Source organism: Leopardus geoffroyi, chromosome A2, assembly GCF_018350155.1.
Source record: "Leopardus geoffroyi isolate Oge1 chromosome A2, O.geoffroyi_Oge1_pat1.0, whole genome shotgun sequence".
In the NCBI taxonomy this organism is placed as follows: Eukaryota; Metazoa; Chordata; class Mammalia; order Carnivora; family Felidae; genus Leopardus; species Leopardus geoffroyi.
In genome coordinates, this window is record NC_059331.1 from 82,016,945 (window position 1) to 82,039,317 (window position 22,373).

At 35.6% G+C, this 22,373-nt stretch overlaps 1 protein-coding gene across 2 annotated transcripts in view; it reads right to left on the reverse strand.

Moving 5' to 3' along the window:
* FAM185A (family with sequence similarity 185 member A) overlaps positions 1-22,373 on the reverse strand; it is a 76,632-nt gene that overhangs the window by 20,763 nt on the left and 33,496 nt on the right. For both annotated transcript variants that reach the window (XR_006716242.1, XM_045494568.1), the window contains exons 5-6: positions 16,266-16,307; positions 2,691-2,786 (exon numbers count right to left, since the gene is read on the reverse strand). Coding sequence is in view for 1 of the 2 variants with exons in the window: in XM_045494568.1 (XP_045350524.1) it covers positions 2,691-2,786; positions 16,266-16,307 (138 nt within the window). In the remaining variant the exon portion in view is untranslated. The remainder of the gene's footprint in view (positions 1-2,690; positions 2,787-16,265; positions 16,308-22,373) is intronic.

Consider the following 22,373-nt stretch of genomic DNA (forward strand, 5'->3'; position numbering starts at 1 on the left):
GTTAACTCATAGGAAGAGAAAACAAGCATGCAACATTCTTTTTCGCATGGCAAAATGAAGAACATCTAAGAGACTCAAGGGGTTGGCTCCCGAACCCTGCAGCAAGATAGCAGCAGAGTTGGAAAGGATTCTAGATGTCTTCACTAACCATTAAGCAACAGAATCCTGAATAATTTTCTATTACTCTAAAAAGTTACTGTTCCCAAGTGTAATTAAAAGACCTGACAGAAATTTTTGTTTCCAGTTATCTTTAAGCTTCATGCCATTTCCAATAGGAAAAAACACGAAGTTATAATCCTAATCAAATTTTGTTACATCATATGCTATTTCAATAGGTTACTGGAATAACATTCCAAATAATGCTCAAGAGTATTTTAAGTGAAGATTAACAATGTTTTTGTTTATTTTATCTTTTTGCCCATCCATACACAAAACAGGAAATAACTTTCATATAAGAGCTACTTATTCAAAACTCTGTTTTTACTCTGTTACTAGTTACATTAAATTAGCAATGGTTTACATTTTTCTCTTTGGGCCTTCATAATAAGAGAATGCATTATATGACTTAAAAAAATTTTTTTTAATGTTTTTATTTATTTTTGAGACAGAGAGAGACAGAGCATAAGCAGGGGAGGGGCAGAGAGAGAGGGGGACACAGAATCTGAAGCAGGCTCCAGGCTCTGTGCTGACAGCACAGAGCCCGACGCGGGACTCGAACTCCCGGACCATGATATCATGACCTGAGCTGAAGTCGGACGCTTAACTGACTGAGCCACCCAGGCACCCCTATATGACTTTTATAGCACTTACAAAATACCCTGAATGGCATTACTGAAGATCTCAGAAATTTAGAGAGAACACAATATTATCCTATTTTAAAGGAAAAAAAATGTGATCTTGCAAAATCAAATCACACCTGTGTGTCAGCAAAAAACCTTCTGTTTCAGGCCTCTGTGTTTGTAGTTTTATTTTGACACTCTGAAAAGAGAGCCTGTTGCACAAAAAAGTATTAAACCAACATGACCAAAAATATTGCTAACATCAGGAATAACTGGTTTCTGTAAGGAAGTATTTTCCTTGTTATACATATAGCTCTGTTCTGGCCAATATGCAAGATCTTTTAGACTTTATTAAAAAAAATTTTTTTTTAAATGTTTAATTACTTTTGAGAGAGACAGAGAGAGAGTGAGAGACAGACAGACAGACAGTGCATGATCAGGGGAGGGGCAGAGAGAGAGGGAGACACAAAATCTGAAGTAGGCTCCAGGCTCTGAGCTGCCTGGGCAGCCAATGCAGGGCTTGAACTCATGAACCACAAGATCATGACCTGAGCCCAAGCTGGATGTTTAACTGACTGAATCACCCAGGCGCCCCTACTTAAAACAATTTTTAAACAGAGCTATGTTTTTCAGGGCAGCTGGGCTCAGTCAGCTAAGCATCTGACTGTTGATTTTGGATCAGGTCATTATCTCAAGGTTCATGAGATCCAGCCCTGCATCAGGCTCCACGCTGATGGTGTAGAGCCTGCTTGGATTTCTCTCTCCCTCTCTCTGCCCCTCTGCTGCTTGTTCTCTCTCTCTCAAAATAAATAAATGAAACTTTAAAACAAAAAACAAAAACAAACAAAAGCAAACAAACAAATAATAAACAGAGCTATGTTTTTGAACTTTCTGTACCCAGGCCACTTCAGCCCCTATGGGCAAGCTATTTCAAGTATCTGAGCCACTTGGCACCATGTACACAAAGACTTGTATTCAGTCTTCACGTGACTAAAAAATGTATTTTTAATGAAATACTTGGATTCTTAGAAAAGTTATTTGTAACAGAAATATATACAAAGAGACATGTCATACTAGTCTTAATACTAAGTCAACAATCACGTTAGAGGAACTTCCTGGTGAAACCTTTATTTTGGGATCATACTTTGCAAAGATTTCTCTTTCAAGAGAAATCTTCTCTTTCAAGAGAAATTCTTGTCTTCAAGAAGGTCCTCTTACATGAGGGTAGAAAAGCTTCCAAAAGAATGTATGGGAGCATTTTCACTCAAAAGGATATTCTATTTCAGACATAAAACCAAATCGAAAAACCCAAACACTAACAATTCCACAGTAACAGTCAATATATTGTAACATTAAAAAAAAAATTTTTTTTTAATATTTATCTTTATTTTTGAGACAGAGAGAGAGCATGAGCAGGGGAGAGGCAGAGAGAGAGGGAGACACAGAATCCGAATCAGGCTCCAGGCTCTGAGCTGTAGCACAGAGCCCGACGTGGGGCTCAAACTTGTCAACTGTGAGATCATGACCTGAGCTGAAGTCAGACGCTCAACCAAATGATCCACCCAGGCGCCCCTATTGTAACATTTTTGTTTGCACTACAAAGGGAATGATAGTATTTATGGCCATCTGTTTCAAATCAGTCTTTATTTTTTTTTCTTTTTAGAGATTTTATTTTTAAGCAATTTCTATATCCAACGTAGGGCTAGAACTCACAACCCTGAGATCAAGAGTCGCATGCTCCACTGACTGAGCCAGCCAGTACCCCCTCCAGTCAATCTTTAAATCAAGTTCTATCAGAAGAAATCTTGAGCTCACGATGTCAATACAGATAATCTGACCATCTGTTTCCTAGATGTTACATAAAACCTTCCGTACACCATATGTCAAAATAAAACATTCCACTTGGCTAACCTTCATGAGATTTTAACTCCACTTTCCCTAGTTGGCTGATGTAAACATCTATTGCACCCAGATGAGTTGAGGCCTTTAGACATCCAGAGGATGAATCTAGGAAAAAAGAAAAAAAAAAAAAACATAATCATTCTTATTGTAGTAACTGAAATGAAAAATTTGAAATAAAAGGCTCTGCTTCAGCATTAGGATAAGGCACTAAGAGTCTTGCAAGGTTCTGTATTTTCCTCATAATTATGCCATCTTTCACTTAAAAATGAAAACAATATCAGAAATCTACAAATCTATACCTAGATAACTAACAAAAAATCCCTATCTATAGTAACCTGCATAACTTATTGATAAACATATTTATTCTGCAACCTAATATATAGTAAGGACAGTATGCAAGCAGTAGATCCTTGACAGCCAAGACTATTAAGCACCATTGATATATTTAGTTTATTCTCAACTTTCAATATTTACTAAAGAATTTTATCTCATGTACAGACACGTAGAAGTGGTAGCTAAGTTAACAAAAATAAAAACTTCTGATGTTTTCTCCTTTTAACAAATTTGCTAGGGCTAAAAAAGTACTGTAACAGTGAAAGATTACTTTAGATAAGACTTTATTGCATTTCTTAGGGGGCAGAAATGGAGGAAAAGGGAGTCACTTAAAGGATGGGTGAAGCTTGTTTATATCTAAATATTTCTTTTCAAGTATTTGGAATTAAACAGATATTATTAAGTCAGGAGAAGAAAATCAGAATTCAGTGGTTCTGATTTGACACTCAAATTTCTCAGTCATCATTGACCCCAGTTTTCAAAAAACCAACATTTCAAGTTGAAGAAAAAGCTGATAAAGTTAAAGAAGTGAAAGATGTTGAAGAGTCAGCACTAAGTAGCTTCTCTTTCCTCCTCAACTATAGCAACTGAACCTTTTAATTTACCTGCCCTGAGAAAGGCCAAAGCATATTTGTTTTAGAAAGGCCTCTTAAAAAGCTTATTTTATCAGGAACTTTTATTAGGAACTTTACTACTTCAAAGTGAAAACAAAATAGGGAGTGTGGTGAAAATAATGCCAAAAATTATATTATATTTTTAATAAAATGTGGAGAAAAAACATTCATATACTAAACATTTTTCTTTCAAGTTTTAAAGGACCCCAAATAAAGAAAACAACTTGGGAATAAGCTGGTTAAAATCTGACCCCAAGATAATTTATAATAATTATCTGTAATCTATACTGAAAATTGCCCTTTATCAGACCAATTTATTTAAGTTTTAAGTATAAAAAGTAAACACTGATGCTGGGAAATTAAGTCACTAGTGATAAATGACATAGAATAGTTGGGCAAAGAGGAATATCTCTCTCCTCAGTTACCAACAGAAATTCCTTTTTTATAACCTCTTACTGCATCCTAAAAGAAGCCAAGTAAAAATATACTGTGGTTAAAAAAATGTGGACTACACAATGTGTGTATTATCCCAGGTTGAATGAAGTAAAATATTTGAAACATTAGTTTGATTTCTTGCTTTCTCTAGGGGGCTAAAAACACAAGATTTTCATGAGGCTAATAAATAGTACTTTTCACTTCTCCCCCCATCCCAAAGGGAAATAAACAAGAGCTAAATAATTTTCTCATAAGCCACTGAGTAATTACATCCTCATGTTATCAGTCTTGAGCTCTGATAATGGCCAATTCCTTGGAGACTGTTTAAAAAAAATTAAAACTCAAGATATGTTTTCAAAAGAGAAAGCAAAAGTGATATTTAAAAAGCTATGGAGCAAAACAAACACTAATTTTCTTTTGTTTTCTATAATACACATGACTGGAACTAAAAATTAATTCTCAAGAATCAAATTAAGGCTTTCTCTAAAAAATTTCATTTTTGTTTTGGAAATTCACATAATGGGTAAATTCTATAAGTCTTGGAAGAAGCCTTAAGGGAAATATACATTAGAGGGTGGGTGATTAAGAAGTGAACAGAAATCATTAATCTAGGTAATGTTTGCAATAAGTAGACTCTCACAGAGAGTCTTCTATCATCCCAATTTTGGATAAAGATCTTGTTTGATTTGAGTTTTCCCAGAAAATTACAGATACAATCAGGAAAAAATGATGTCAACTACCAGTTAATCACTACATACAACCAAAAAAAAAAAAAAAAAAAAAAAAGAAGCTATTTGTAATATACATTTAGCTAACAGCAAAGAATAATAACTACTTGAAAGGCTAAAATTCCAAATTTTGCCATTTTCTTTCAGATAATGGGAGAATTCTCTCAAAATGGGTCAAACACGTTCAGAAAGATTTTCTGAATTTTTTTTTTTTATCACTTTACCTTAAGTTTCAACATGTAGATACTAAGGAACAGCAACACAAAAGGTATTTTTTCATTTCTGCAACTTAATTCCTACACTTCCAAAGATACACTAATTGCACGAACAAGGAACAAATTTCATATATTGGACATAAAGGATTTGCAAAGGCAGAATTTTAAGGTCACTTCATGTAAAGCTTTCTAAATTAGTGCCCTGCTTGTTATTCTGTAGGGAGGGAACATACAGGAGGCTGGGCTTAAAGGAACAGACAAGGCAAACCACCCCACTCATGAACATATTTCTTTTTTTAAAGATAAAATTACTAGTACATGGCTTCTGGCAGTGCCTTCCAAAAAAGGCAACACATATAAATTAAAAAGAAAAGGAGGTGTCTGGGTGGCTCAGTCCAAGGAGTGTCCAATTCTTGATTTTGGCTCAGGTCAGGATCCCAGGGTCATTGCACTGAGCCCCACATCAGGCTCCAAACTGAGCATGGGGCCTGCTTGGGATTCTCTCTCTCTCTCTACCTCTGCCCCTCTCCCCCACTCGCACTCTTTCTCTCTCTCTCCCTAAAATTAAAAAAAAAAAAAAAAGGGCAACATAAGGCAAAGAAAGTAAAGCGAGGTGAACAACTATATTATACTTCTATCTTACTGTTATCTATTATCAAGCTTTGCCTTGTACTGTTGACTCACTTTAAATAGAAGATGATCTGGTGTTCCAGAAAAAAGGCATTTTTTTAAAAAATATGAATCCAAGGAAAACCCTGGTTCTGATATACATAATCAAAATTTTTATATCACTTCAGCTTCTGAGAGAGATCGGTGTTACGGAAACTAGGAAGTACAGGGTTTTGGGAGGTGAGTGATAATGTGTATACAAAATCCAAATGACTGATGAGATCACTTAAGAATCTGATCAATTATATTGTCTAAACTCCTTTGACCTGAATTACAAATATTCTCTAAATAAAGGAATCATGGGAAAAATACTTCATCTATTATCCTGAAATCAGGATAATACTTAAATAATCTGAAGTCTCCTAATATTCCAACTTGATAATACTATATAACTTTATAATATATGTAGATGTAAGACAACCTATATTGCAAAGGACAGGAGTGGATAAATGAATCTATTTGACATAATACAAAATGGCATAATATTAATTCTAAATAGACTGTGAAAAGTTAAGTTTCTATATTGAAATTACTAGAAACTCTGCTAAAATGTCATGTAAAGAGGCATAAATAAAAAGTCAAAAGGAAAATTAAAATGCAATTCTGAAATATATCAAATTAATTGATAAAGGCAAAAAGCAAAAAATAGAAAATACAAAATAAAATAAAATGGTAGACACATATCCAACCATATCAATAATTATATTAAATGTTAATGGACTATATCCTCCAATTAAAAGACAGTTTGCAAAATGAACTTTAAAAAGTGCCAACTACGCTGTCTATGAAAGAGGATTTTTAAACAGATAGACTGAAAGTAAATGAATAGAAAAATATATACCATGCTAACATTAAGCATAAGAAGGCAAGAGTGCCTTTATTATTACTAATATTAAGCATAAGAAGTGAAGAGTGTTTTCATCATTAGATGAAGAAAATTCGAGACACAAAATATTACCTGAGATAAAGCAGGGCAGTTTGTAATGATAAAAGGGTTAGTTCAACATACAGCCATAACAATCATGAATATGAATATCATAAATAACAGATTCAAAAACCAAATGTAAAGCTGACAGAATTCATTGAAAAATTTAACAACCCCCTCTCAGCAACTTATAGAACAGCTAAGACCCCCCAAGAATGTATTATACCGTATGCTCATTTCAATGGCATGTGATACAAAAATTCACAAGATAGAACCATATGCTGCTGAATGATAAAATAAACTGCAATAAATGTAAAACAACAACAACAACACTGAAATCACATAAAGAATTTTCTCTGACCAGAATGGAATTTAGTTAGAAACCAATAAAATAAGAGATCTATAAAAATCTTAAATATACAAAAATTTAAAAATAGACTTCTAAAGATCAAAGAAGAAATCAAAAGCACAATTAAAAATCTTCTAAAGGATGATTTTTAAAATGCAACATTTCACAGAACTAGAACAAATGATCCTAAAATTTGTATGGAACCACAAAAGACCTTGAGTAGCCAAAGCAATCTTGAAAAAGAAAAGCAAAGCTTCAGATATCACAATTCCAGCCTTCAAGTTATATTACATAGCTACAGTATCAAAATAGTATAGTACTAATGCAAAAACAGACACATAGAGGGGCGCCTGGGTGGCGCAGTCGGTTAAGCGTCCGACTTCAGCCAGGTCACGATCTCGCGGTCCGTGAGTTCGAGCCCCGCGTCGGGCTCTGGGCTGATGGCTCAGAGCCTGGAGCCTGTTTCCGATTCTGTGTCTCCCTCTCTCTCTGCCCCTCCCCCGTTCATGCTCTGTCTCTCTCTGTCCCAAAAATAAATAAACATTGAAAAAAAAAAAAAAAACAGACACATAGATCAATGGAACAGATTAGAAAAACCAGAAATAAACCCATAATTATATGGTCAATTAATCTTTGAAAAAGGAGGAAAGACAGTTTCTTCAATAAATTTCAGTTGGGAAAACTGGACAACTGCATGCAAAAGAATGAAACTAGACCACTTTCTTACACTATACACAAAAATAAATTCAAAATGAATTATAGACCTAAATGTAAGACTTGAAACCATGAAAATCCTAGAAAAGAGCACAGGCATTTATTTCTCTCACATAAGCCATAGCAACATTTTCCTAGATATGTCTCCTGAGGCAAGGGAAATAAAAGCAAAAATAAGCTATTGGGACTACATCAAAATAAAAGCATTCTGTACAGTAAAGGAAATAATCAACAAAACTAAAAGGCAACCTATACGGGAGAAGATATTTGCAAATGACTTATCTGATAAAGGGTTAGTATCCAAAATACATGAAGAACTTACACATGTCAACACCAAAAAGCCAAATAATCCAATTAAAAAATGGGCAGGAGAGGGGTGCCTGGGTGGCGCAGTCGGTTAAGCGTCCGACTTCAGCCAGGTCACGATCTCGCGGTCCGTGAGTTCGAGCCCCGCGTCGGGCTCTGGGCTGATGGCTCAGAGCCTGGAGCCTGTTTCCGATTCTGTGTCTCCCTCTCTCTCTGCCCCTCCCCCGTTCATGCTCTGTCTCTCTCTGTTCCAAAAATAAATAAACGTTGAAAAAAAAATTAAAAAAAAAAAAATGGGCAGGAGACATGAAAAGAAATTTATAGAAAGAAGACATCCAGATGGCCAACAGACACTTGAAAGGTGCTCATCATCATTCATCATTGGGGAAATGTAAACCAAAACTACAATGAGATGTAAACCAAAACTACCTCACACCTGTCAGATGGCTAACATCAAAAACACAAGAAACAACAGGTGTTGGTGAAGATGCGGAGAAAAAGGAACCTTCTTGCACTGTTGGTGGGAATGCAAACTGGTGTAGCCACTGTGGAAACCAGTATGGACGTGCCTCAAAAAGTTAAAAATGGAACTACCCTATGATCCAGTAATCACACTACTGGGTATCTACCCCCAAAATACAAAAAAATACTAATTTAAAGGGATATATGTACCTTTATGTTTATAGCAGCATTATTTACAATAGCCAAATTATGGAAGCAGCCCAGTGTCCACTGATAGATGAATGGATAAAGAAGATGTGGTGTACATATATAAATAAAGGAATATTACTCAGCCATGAAAAAGAATGAATTCTTGCCATTTGCAACAATAGGGATGGAGCTAGAGTACAATGCTAAGCTAAATAAGTCAGTCAAATGATACTCTATACGGAAAACCCAAAATATTCCACCAAAATACTGCTAGAATTGATTCCTGAATTCAGCAAAGTTGCAGGATATAAAATCAACACACAGAAATCAGTTGCATTCCTATACACCAACAATGAAGCAACAGAAAGAGAAATCAAGGAATCGATCCCATTTACAATTGCACCAAAAACCATAAAATACCTAGGAATAAATCTAACCAAAGAGGTGAAAAATCTGTACACTGAAAACTACAGAAAGCTTATGAAAGAAATCAAAGAAGACACAAAAAAATGGAAAAAGATTCCATGCTCCTGGATAGGAAGAACAAATATTGTTAAAATGTTGATATTACCCAAAGCAATCTACATATTCAATGCAATCCCTATCAAAATAACACCAGCATTCTTCACAGAGCTAGAACAAATAATCCTAAAATTTGTATGGAACCAGAAAAGACCCCGAATAGCCAAAGCAATCTTGAAAAAGAAAACCAAAGCAGGAGGCATCACAATCCCAGACTTCAAGCTATACTACAAAGCTGTAACCATCAAGATGGTATGGTACTGGCACAAGAACAGACACTCAGATCAATGGAACAGAATAGAGAACCCAGAAATGGACCCACAGTGTATGGCCAACTAATCTTTGACAAAGCAGGAAAGAATATCCAATGGAATAAAGACAAATAAACTCAAAATGGATGAAAGACCTCAATGTAAGACAGGAAGCCATTAAAATCCTCGAGGAAAAAGCAGGCAAAAACCACTTTGACCTCGCCTGTAGCAACTTCTTACTCAACACGTCTCCGGAAGCAGGGGAAACAAAAGCAAAAATGAATTACTGGGACCTCATCAAAATAAAAAGCTTCTGCACAGTGAAGGAAACAATCAACAAAACTAAAAGGCAACCGACAGAATGGGAGAAGATATTTGCAAATGACATATCAGATAAAGGATTAGTATCCAAAATCTATAAAGAACTTCTCAAACTCAACACCAAATAACCCAGTGAAGAAATGGGCAAAAGACATGAATAGACACTTCTCCAAAGAAGACATCCAGATGGCCAACTGAAAAATGAAAAAATGAAAAAATGCTCAACATCACTCATCATCAGGGAAATACAAATCAAAACCACAATGAGATACCACCTTATACCTGTCAGAATGGCTAACTTTAACAACTCAAGCAACAACAGATGTTGTCAAGGATGCGGAGAAAGAGGATCTCTTTTGCATTGTTGGTGGGAATGCAAGCTGGTGCAGCCACTCTGGAAAAAAGTATGGAGGTTCCTCAAAAAACTAAAAACAGAACTACCCTATGACCCAGCAATTGCACTACTAGGCATTTATCCACGGGATACAGGTGTGCTGTTTCGAAGGGACACATGCACCCCCATGTTTATAGCAGCACTATTAACAATAGCCAAAGTATGGAAAGAGCCCAAATGTCCATCGATAGATGAATGGACAAAGAAGATGTGGTGTATATATACAATGGAGTATTACTCGGCAGCCAAAAAGAATGGAATCTTGCCATTTGCAACTATGTGGATGGAACTGGAGGGTATTATGCTAAGTGAAATGAGTCAGTCAGCGAAAGACAAAAATCATATGACCTCATTCATATGAGGACTTTAAGAGACAAAACAGATGAACATAAGGGAAGGGAAACAAAAATAATATAAAAACAGGGAGGGGGACAAAACAGAAGAGACTCATAAACATGGAGAACAAACAGAGGGTTACTGGAGGGGTTGTGGGAGGGGGGATGGGCTAAATGGGTAAGGGCACTAAGGAATCTACTCCTGAAATCATCGTTGCACTATATGCTAACTAATTTGGATGTAAATTTAAAAAAATAAAAAATAAAATTAAAAAAAATAAAAAAATAAAATAAGTCAGTCAGAAAAAGACAAATACCATACAATTTCACTCATATGTGGAATTTAAGAAGCAAGACAAATGAGCAAAGAAAAAAAAAAGAGCGAGAGAGACAAACCAAGACACAGACTCTTAATTATAGAGAACATATTGATGGTTACCAAAGAGGAGGTGTGTAGAAGGATGAGAGAAATAGGTGATGGGAATTAAGAAGTGCACTTGTGATGAGCACTAGGTGATGTATGAAATTGTTGTATCAGTATTTTGTACAGCTGAAACTAATATAACACTGTATATTAACTATACCAGAATTAAAATAAAAACTTAATTAAAAACATTAACTCAAGGGCATACATGTACCCTGATGTTTACTGTAGCATTATTTACAAAAGCCAAATTATAGAAGAAAAAAATGCAACATTGCAAAATGTGGGGAATACACTGCCTTTAACAGACTTATAATTTAAATGCTAATATTAACAAAAATTCTAAAAAAAAAAACTGTCTAAAATCACTGACCTAATGTTTTATCTGAGGAAGCTAGAAAAAGAGGAGCAAGGAAACTCCAAGTTAATAAAAGAAAGAACATAATAAATAAAGAGCAGAAATCAATTAATACATCAGAAAACAAACAATAAAGATACTAACAAAGTGAAAAGTTGGTTCTTTGAAAATAAAGTCTACCCTCATTAATCAAGAAAAAGAGAATACATATATCAATATCAGCAATGAAGAGGAAAGAAATACCACTACAGATCCTATAGGCATAAACAGGAATATAAGGGAATACTCTGCACAGCATTACGTGAACAAATTTGACAATGCGATAAAATACACAAATTCCTTGAAAAGTACCACTTACTGAATGTAAAGTCAGACAAAACAGAAAATAGAATAATAAAATATCTATTAACTTATACAGTAATTTCATTCTAGACAAACATGCTGAAGTAATACATTGGAGAAAGAAAGTTTTGTCAACAAATGATGATGTAACAATAACATCCAGATGGGAAAAAATAAATCTGGATTTCCTGACTCAGATTAAACACAAAAATTAGAGATTGATCAAAGGTAAAAGCAAAAATTTGAAAGCTTCTAGAGGAAAACATAGGACAGCTTCATGATTGAAGGCAGACAAAGATTTCTCAGGACACAGAAATCAATAGCCATAAAAATAATTGGTAAATTAGACTTCATCAAAATGGAAATCTTCTCATCCAAATACACCATTAAGAAAATGAACAGACAGGGGCACCTGGGTGGGTCAGTTGGTTGGTTAAGTGTCCAACTCTTGATTTTGGCTCAGGTCATGTTTTCAGTTGTGAGATTGAGCCCCGTGTCAGGTTGACTGTGGAGCCTGCTTTAAGATTCTCTCTCTCCCACTCCTTCTGCCCACACTCTCTCAGTCGAAAGAAAGAAAAGAAAAAAGAGAAGAGAAGAGAAAAGGAAAAGAAAAAAGAAAAGAAAAGAAAAGAAAAAAAAAGAAAGGAAAAGAAAAGAAAACAGAATGACTGACCAGGCAAGCCACAGGCTGAGGGAAAATACAGAAAAACAAGGTTACAAAGGATTGTTCCCAGAATATATAAAGAACTCCTCCAACTCAGTAACAAAAAAACAATCCAACTGAAAAATAAATGAGCAAAAGACCTGAACAAAATTTCACAAAGATATACTAATAAGCAGTAAGCGCATGAAAAGTACTGAACATCATTAGTCATCAGGGAAATGTAAAATAATACCAGAAGGATACCACTGCACACAAGTAAAATTAGAAGACTGACAGGGGCACCTGGGTGCCAGGTGGTTGGGTGGCTGACTCTGGATTTCAGCTCAGGTTATGATCTCACGGTTTGTGAGTTCGAACCCTCTGTTTGGTTCTATGCTGACAGCATGGAGCCTACTTGGGATTCTCTCTCTGCCTTTCTCCTGTATGCACACACAGGCATTCTCTTTCTCTCTCAAACAAATAAATAAACATTAAAAAAAATAAAAGACTGACAAAAATGTTGGTGAGGATGTGGAACAACTAGAATTGTCATATGTTGTAGAAAGGAGTGTAAAAGGGAACTTTGGGGGAAAAGTCTGGAAGTTTATCATACCTACTCAAATCAGTGATTCTATTCCTAGGTATTTACCCAAGAAGGGGAAAAAAATATATATCATCCATATATGTCTTCATAAAATGACTTGTCTAAGAACGTTCATACCAGTTTTATTTATAAATGCCAAAAATTAGACATAGCCAAGGTATCCAACAACAGGAGAATGGATAAACAAATTAAGCTTTCTGGTTACCTGCTTCCACTTTTGCACTCTCTGGTACATTACAAAACAACAGCTAGGTTGCTCTTTAAAAAAAATTAAATATTACTTGCCCGCTAACACCTGTTGTAGCTGAAATTAAGTCCCAACTCTCGCAATGTCTATAAAGGCCCTATGATCTAGCCCTCACGTACCTTATCTCCCACAACTCTCCACGAGTTCTGCTTCTGTATCTGTATCTTGAAAATGATAGATCCATTCCATTTTCAGGGCTTGCGCTAGCTACTCCTCTATCTGGGGAGCTCTGCATCCAAAATTTTATGAGCCTCTTTCCCATTATTCTGGCTTGAGTTCAAGTGTCCCTTCTTCAGACCCTCCCTGATTACTAACTGAAGTAACTTTGTTTTCCCCATTCTCTATCCTATTACCCTCTCTTATTTATTCATTGCACAATCTGAAGTTATCTTTGGTTATTTGCATGCTTATTGTCTTTCTTCTCAGGCTGAAGGTAAGCATGGAGACTATGTTTTTGTTGACCAATATTATGGTCAGTACCTAAAAGAGTTCCTGAGATACAACAGGCACTCAATAAATACATGTTGACTAGTTACTGCCATACTCAAGGTTGTCTTCAAATGTTAACAGAATCTTGAGAGCAGTAAATAAAGATATAATTTATACCTTTCTTCCAAAGTATTAACATAGATATTGAAAGAAATAAAGGAATTTATGAAATGAATACTTCCTTAATAATTAAGTTTAAAACATAGTGACTTGTTCTATATTATAGATAATAAACTGGAAGAGGAGAAAGAGAGGGATAATTTATTGAATAACTACCATGCATTGCGATGTATTTTATATACTGTTGACCCTTGAACAACATGGGTTTGAACTGTGTGGGGCCACTCAAAAGTGGATTTTTTTCTATAAATATACAGTACAGTACTGTAAATGTATTTTCTCTTCCTAATGATTTTCTTAACATTTTCTTTTCCCTTGCTTACTGTATTGTAAGAATACAATATATAATGCATATAGCATACACAATACGTGTTAAATGACTGTGTTATCGGTAAGGCTTTCAGTCTACAGTAGGCTATTAGTACTACTTTAATTATTATCTCAACAACCTTGTGCTATGTAAATGGCATCTATTTTATGTAAAAAAAAATGCAAACTCAGAGACTTGGTAATTTGAGAAAGTCACACAGCTAATATATGGTAGGACCAAAATTTACCACCAAATCTATTTCTAAAGTCTATACTTTTCCACACTACCAGAGATCAAAATATGATAACTTAACAAATGTAAAACTTTTTTTCTTATTGTAAGAGATTCTTCCAAAATAAAACTCAAAGTTTATCAATGATATTTACAAAATAAGAATTCAAGCTTTATTTACCTTCATATATTTGTGGATTTTTAAGAACAACCTAAAGCCATGGGCACAATTTATATTTTGATAAAGAAAATTATAAATTATAGTTCTTAACACTGTACTCAGGTCATTTTCTTTGAGTGGACAGAGATTTATCAAAGAAAAAGAAAACATTTCATCTTAAAATCCCTCTAGTACTTAACAGTGAGAAAAAGTTCATATGAAAAATTAACAAGAATTCATAATGTTAATCATTTGTACAGTTTGAAACCATCTTCAGAGATGTAAATTGCTGCTCATTTCATCCTTGCTACTACTATTCTTTTCCAGTATGGATAAATAACCATTTATTTCCACTTTTAGAGAGAAGGGTTTTTCATTTATGTTTCACATTTCCATCCAAGAATAATACTAGCATGATCATATCATATTGTATTATAAATAGTCCTCAAATTCATATCTGCCTAAAAGTCCTTCTAGTTGGTAATGAAATTCTCTGTGCCTCATTTTGCAACATTCTTCTTCTTTCCCCACTTGCCTTAATGCTACAAATGCCACCCATGTCTAGCATTTTCTCTCCCCAGCTGGCTCAGCTTCTTACCAGCATACCTTTTTGTTCACACTAGAAACTTCCTTTACTATACTTAGGTGTGCCCTCTGATGAAATGGCATGAATAGTTAACAGTAAATCTCAATTTTCCACTGGAACACAGGTAAATCTTTCTGTCTTGTCTTAGTTAAAATGATTTACAACTATCATGAAAGAAGCCTTTATTTTCAACTTAGTCCCTCATTGAACATAAAAGTTATAATCTCTGGAAAATTATTTAAAAAGATATGTACTTTAAGTCAGAAAATCTAGGAGTGATAGTGCAAAGGACTAATGGACATGTTCACTATTAAAATCAGTACAAAGAAAGGAAAAATTTAAACCATCGAAAAGGACAAAGCCAAGAGGCCCTGGGCATTCATCCTGGCAATAAGCCACAGCCTCCCCTCAAAGGTCCTCATTTTCCATCCATACTCCCAACCCTCTAAGGCCTAAAAACAACCACCACTCTATGCCTTTGCCTATAGGTAAGCAGGTGCTCCTTGGGATAGAGAAAAACTCTATCTAAACTATCTGGAAAGCTGAACTTTTCTCCCACAGGCACAGCATCACATGTAGTGAAGAGGTCTTAAGTACCATTAGCCACTATTAGTTCTGGCCTGGGATTGGAACAATAATTAAAATGACAATTATTTATTGAATTTTTACCATATGTCAGACACCATGCTAAAGTACTTTATATATATGATCTCACTTCTTACAATAACCCTCTACAATAGGTACTTATTATAATTTCTATTTTTTTCAGATGTGCAAATTGAAGCACAGAGAAGTTAGGTAATTAGCCCATGTATAGAAAGTGGTGAAATCAGGAGCACCTGGGTGAATCAGTCAGTTAAGTGTCCCAACTTTTGATTTTGCTCAGGTCATGATCTCGTAGTTTCACGAATTCAAGCCCCATAGGGCTCTGCACTGGCAATGCAGAGCTTGCTTGGGATTCTCTCTCTCTCTCTCTCTCTCTCTCTCTCTCTGCCCTTCACCCACTCTCCCTGTCTCTGTCTCCCTCAAATAAATAAACTTTAAAAAAAGAAAGTGGTGAAATCAGAATTCTAACTTTATTCTTATTGATACCAAATCTATAATTATATAATATATACAGGATGATGAGTCAATGAATTTTCAGAAACAATTTTACATATTCATACATTGGGTCTGCCTATATTTGACTTGCATATCAGGAACATATCAGATTCATGAGCTAAACTTCAGATTTTATTTATAAAATATCACAAATATAACTATTTTTAAAAGCATGCAAAATTTACCAACTAGCAGCTTAGCACATACCTACTGTGATGTTGCCCATGTTGCTGTGTAATGTTATATTGCCTGTAAAAGAGAGAGAAAAAAAGACAATTTTATATATTAGGGAAAGTCTAAAAATGAACTATTATAATATATGGTTTTCTATAACATGGTTGGATATTCACAATATTATTTAATAACACTGTTATTGTTGTTGGCAATTCTTCTCAGTAGTACAAAGCTAATAAGAGAATTAGCTGAAACTCTGAAATAACTAGCTTTAGTCATCTATACAAACTCTCTTCCAATATTCCACCTTAATGCTCTCTAGCATAACTACAAAACAAACCACCATACTCTCTGGGAAATGTGGATGAAAAATAATGATACTTCTATAATCCATAAATGAAAAAGTTGCTTAAACATACTATGTATTTTTAACATAAACATTGCTGTATTTATCAGACCACTCAAAGCCAAGTTTTAAGCCAACTAAAATAACACTGAAATAATCTGTGGAAAAAAGTTATTACTGTTATTTTTCAGGCCGTGATGCCATGTCTGTTAGATTAAAATAGTTTCTGTGCCAAGAGTCAAAGAGTTTGGGGCAGGAATAATGAACACATTGAAGTATGACTAACAAAGAAAAAGGTTTCAGAAGTCTTTTGATGAAAACATATTTTCCAGGAAAAGTATAGGATACTGGAACTGCTCTTCCCAGCCCCCTTTCCCCCAATACCAAAATTCATAGGATTTTTCTTCATATGTGTGTTTATAGACTTATTCCTAGACCCATACGACCTATGTTTAGTGTACTGAAAATGTAATCAAGGTTACCTCTTCTGTCAGAATTCCAAAACTACTAAAAGAGTAAAGGAATAAATTGTATCTCACAAATAATCTAGGGTAAATGAACTCATTTATTTAATTTCTTACATCCTGTAAACACCGACATGTATCATCAGCACCTGAGAAAAAGCAAACAAATCACTTGATTCATTTGTCAACAGTCAGATGTATTTTGATTGAAAAAATCAAAGAGTCTTATATTCCTTCATGTGAGGATATGAACAAGGAGTACATTTGTGTAGAAATAAAACTTGGTTTGTGTGGAGAAATTAAGCTCCTAAAATTATTTTCAAGTCTCAGTAAGTTACAAAGTTATAAAATCCTTTTAAATGTGTTATGTAAATATTATTTCATCAGTGTGTTCTAGACACTCTCTTCCAATTTTCAAACCCAGTAAATGCAGATTCACCATCACATGCATACAGTGGCCAAAGATCATATAGCTTCTAAGGTGGCTTTCAAAGATCCCTGACTCCTGGTATTCAAGCCCTTATATAATCTCTTCCCTTCATGCATAGGTTGGACCTAATAATTTAACACAGAAAATAAGGCAAAAGTGATGGGATGTTGTTTCCAAGATTAGGTTACAAAGGGATTCTGGTTTCTGTCTTGGTAGCCCTTTTCTGCTCTGATGGAAGCCATCAGCCAACTGCCCAAGAAGCACACTAGGAAGGAATCAATAGAGGCCTCTAATGAACAGGATCTGAACTCAAATCCTGCCAGCAACCACGAGTGAGCTAGGAAGCAGACTGTCCCTTAGTGGAAACTTTAAATGACCCCACAGCCCCAACTGACAGCTTCGTAACAACATCATAAGAGGTCTTGAGGCAGAGGATCCAGTTAAGCCACACCAAGATTCCTGACTCATCCAACTGTAAGATAATAAGTGTTTGTTGCTTTCAGCTGCTAAGTTTTGAGGTAATTTGTTACACAGGAAGAGGTAACTAGTACAGATGTTGAAAGCTAAAAGGGGGTGCTGCCATAATAAATACTTAAAAATGTAGGAGTAGCTTTGGAACTTGGCAGTGAAGCAGAGACTGGAAGGATTTTCAAGAGCATGTTAGAGAAAGCCTAAATTGCCTTGAACAGACTGTTAGTAGAAAGCTGAGTATGCTTTCCACAAGGACTCAGATGAAGTGAGGAAAATGTATTTAGAAATTGGAAGAAGGAGGGGCACCTGGGTGGCTCAGTCGGTTTAGCATCCGGCTTCAGCTCAGGTCATGATCCCAACAGTCTGTGGGTTCGAGCCCCACGTCAGGCTCTGTGCTGACAGCTCAGAGCCTGGAGCCTGCTTCAGATTCTGTATCTCCCTCTCTTTCTGCCCCTCCCTGACTCATCTCTGTCTCTATCTCTCTCAAAAATAAATAAACATTAAAAAATATTTTTTTAAATAAAAAAAAAGAAATTGGAAGGAGGATCCTTGATAAGTAGTTGTAGAAACTTAGCAATACCATCACCTTCAGTAATGTGCATGCAAAGTAAGAAATGTGCCTTAATGAACTGAGGGATTTAAGATTTCTAAGCAGGTTAAAGTATTGTAAGTGCTACTTTTTTTTTTTCTTCACTTACTGTAAAATGCAAGAGAATAAAGATAAACTAATCTAAAGAAAGGACTGTTAAACAAACAAGACCAGGGCACAAATAGTTTTGAAAATTCTTAGCCACTCCAAACCATAAGAGACTCTTAACTATAGAGAACAAAACTAAGGGTTGCTGGAGGGGAGGTGGGTGGGGATGGCCTAGATGGGTGATGGGCATTAAGAAGGGCACTTGTGATGAGCACTGGATGTTATATATAAGTGACAAATCACTAAATTCTACTCCTGAAACCAATACTACACTATACATTAACTAACTTGAATTTAAATAAAATCTTGGAAGAATAAAAATTCAAAAAAGAAAAAAAAGAAAAAGAAAATTCTCAGCCCCCCCAGATGACAAAAGATGTTAAAGGTGGGAATAGCTTTCAAACAAAGTTTGAATCCAAGAGCATTGGCAGAACATGGCCTAAAAATGAAGCTGAGAGGTGACTGCAAAGACCACAGAAAGATCAACAGTGGTACCTTATAATAATAATAATAATAATCAATTATACAAACAATCCTTTAAAAAGATTAAAAGTATGTTTCACAGATCCTCTCAATCAACAGTCAATACTTCAGAAAGCTTGAGTGCATTTTACCTCAGTATCTCTGTGGAAGCCTACATTTTGAAGAGATTCTTGGATGTGGCTTTTATCTAATGGAATAAACCCCAATGTGATTCACAGGAGGCTGACAAAATTTTTGAGAGAATAATAACAGCAAGCACACCGCTAAACTGAACTGAAAGGAACAATGACAGTACAAGGTAAAAAGAGACCACTGGACCCCCAAAATTCTGTCAGGCAGCCGACTGAGAAAATCACTCACATGCAAACATACTTCACGAAAAAGGAAGGATGACTCAGAGGAAGGAACAAAAGCAGAGAGGGCAAAGCATGAAATGCTAAATAATTACTCCCAGGCCTTGAGATATAAATCAAGGAAACTCCAATATTTGCCCACCCAAATTTTAAAATCACTATGGAGCAGTGACCTCTTTATGCCTCTCATTTTCCTCCTTTTGAACAGTAAGGTCTATACCAATTATCCTATACCTGTCCCATGATTGTATGCTGGGTGTGCAGGTAGGTTGTGGGGGAGGGGTGGTAAAGTGGCAGGGGAGGCGGCTAGATAACATCTCTTTAGTTCACAGGTCTTCAGATTCAGAGAAACTGTTCTTGATGAGTTGTACTTAAGCAACTACACCTGAGGAGTCTCATCAGGTGATGAGACTGATTTTGATGTAGAGATTCTGGACTCTGATGCGGTGCATAATGGGATGAAACTTTTAGGAAACTTGGAAGAAAGGAAGTGTATTTTGCATGTGAGAGGGACATTTGGGGGAAGGGCTGGAAGACAGACTGGCCATCCAAAGCCTTACGGGATATCTGGGAAGATATACACATAAAAAATTAAAAATCAGTATTTATTAATAATTATAAGTGACAGTTCTAAGTTAACAATATGTATTAGGTGCCACGGCCACTCAGAGGAAAGAGACTAAAATGACCAGGCACAGACAACGAGAATGGTCATATTGGAGATACAACTAGAGCTGAGATTTTTTTTTTTTTTTAATTTTTTAACGTTCATTTATTTTTGAGACAGAGAGAGACAGAGCATGAACCAGGGAGGGTCAGAAAGAGAGGGAGACACAGAATCTGAAAACAGGCTCCAGGCTCTGAGCTGTCAGCACAGAGTCCGACGCGGGGCTCGAACTCACAGACTGTGAGATCATGACCTGAGCCGAAGTCGACCGCTTAACCGACTGAGCCACCCAGGTGCCCCGAGCTGAGATTTTAAACATGGATAAACTTGAATATCCTGAGGAGAAAAATTTTTCTTGGAAGAAGAATAACATAAGCAAAGGTAAAAAAAAAAAAAAAGTAGAACTACACATGCTATGTTGAAATCATGCAAATCAGTTAAGCACAAGCAATTAGGCAAGTCTATGAGGACGGAGATCATGTCTTTCTTATTTAGCATTATATCCTGAAAGGTTAGTACAGTGCCCACTACATAGTAAACATTATCATTTTTTAAACAAATGTTCAAATTAAGTTTGGAAAAACATGTGAAGAGCAATCTGTAGAAGAGCCATAGAGTGCTAGTCTTCTACTGACTTTATCCTAAATTGATGAAGTCAGTGAAGAATTTCAAGATGGATAACAATAAGAAAACCATGCTTTAGGGAGACTAACCTAGTGTGAGACAGTGAAGACATTCACTCAGAATTCTCTTTATTGCTTCCACCTCCTGAACACTTCAAATATAAGATAAAGTAGACCACTGATTTTTCTGATTATAACTGTTAGTAAAGAACTGTAATAGTTTTATAGTCAGTCCTTTAACAAGCGAGTCCAGTTGCCCACTCAGGAAGGCAAAAGAGCTTTATTATCTTACACTAGTCTTCAATTAAAGCTATAAAAATTTGCTATTTTTTTTAACATTTATTTATTTTTGAGAGAGAGAGAGAGAGAGAGAGAGAGAGAGAGATATTGTGTCAGCAGGGAGGCGCAGAGAGAAAGGGAGACACAGAAACCGAAGCAGGCTCCAGGTTCTGAGCTGTCAGCACAGAGCCCAACATGGGGCTCGAACTCATGAACCGTGAGATCATGACCTGGGCTGAAGTCAGACATTCAACCAACTGAGCCACCCCGGTGCCCCCCAAAATCTGCTATTTTTTAATGAAAATATGTTCTTTCTCAAAAAGCCTATCATTAGCGCTCATCATGAAAGTAAATTGACCTCAAAGAAAGTTATGGTTCTTACAGCCATAAAACAGAAGTTTTAGATCAATTAAAGAATGAAGGACTAGTTCATATTATAGTGGGACCTTAGAGTCTCAGACTACATCTTTCTTGAATGTTAAAGAGTTCTGTGCAATAAAAGCATAGTGGAAGGAAAAAACTATGGAAATAAGGAATATTTGTAAATATAAAGAATATTTCAAAATATCTTTGTCAATGCTAAGGATTTTAAGTTTATTTTTATTTATTCTGAGAGAGAGAAAAAGAGAGAGAGCAAGTGGGGGAGGGGCAGAAAGAGAGGGAGAGAGAGAATCCCAAGCAGGCTCAGTGCTGTTAGCACAGAGCCCAATGTGGGGCTTGAACTCACGAACCGCGAGGCCATAACCTAAGCTGAAGTCATGAGTCGGATGCTTAACTGACTGAGCTACCCAGGTGCCCCATGTCAATACTAAAGGATTTTTAAAGCAATAAATAAAAAATGTATTTTTAACTCTTATCAAAATATTTAGGAAACTCTACCCTAAACAGAAATATTCCAAAGTCATGAGAATATACAAAATGGACCTTTTACCTCAAATACTTTGTGGAATTAGGTAGAATATTTAAAAGGTGATAACTAAGTGAGCATCACTAGCACAGTTTTCTATATTTTGGTTCCACCTATTTCATCTCCAACCACTAAAAACAATAAACAAAGCAACTATTTTAGAGGGGTGGATCTATGTAAAAGGCTTCTTTGTAATAAAGGAGACACCACATGGTTTGTACGATGTGTGTGTATTCTTCTTTCAAGTTATGTTAACTTCTCCACAAACCCCAGTGTTTGAGAAAATATATCGCTTTTTTCAGCCAGTAATTCTTCATTCTAGTATGGTCAGAAGGAAAAATAAACTATCAATTAGAGATAAACATTAGTTTATTTTTCTTCACTAAAATAAATGTGATTATGGTTTAAAAAGCACATATCC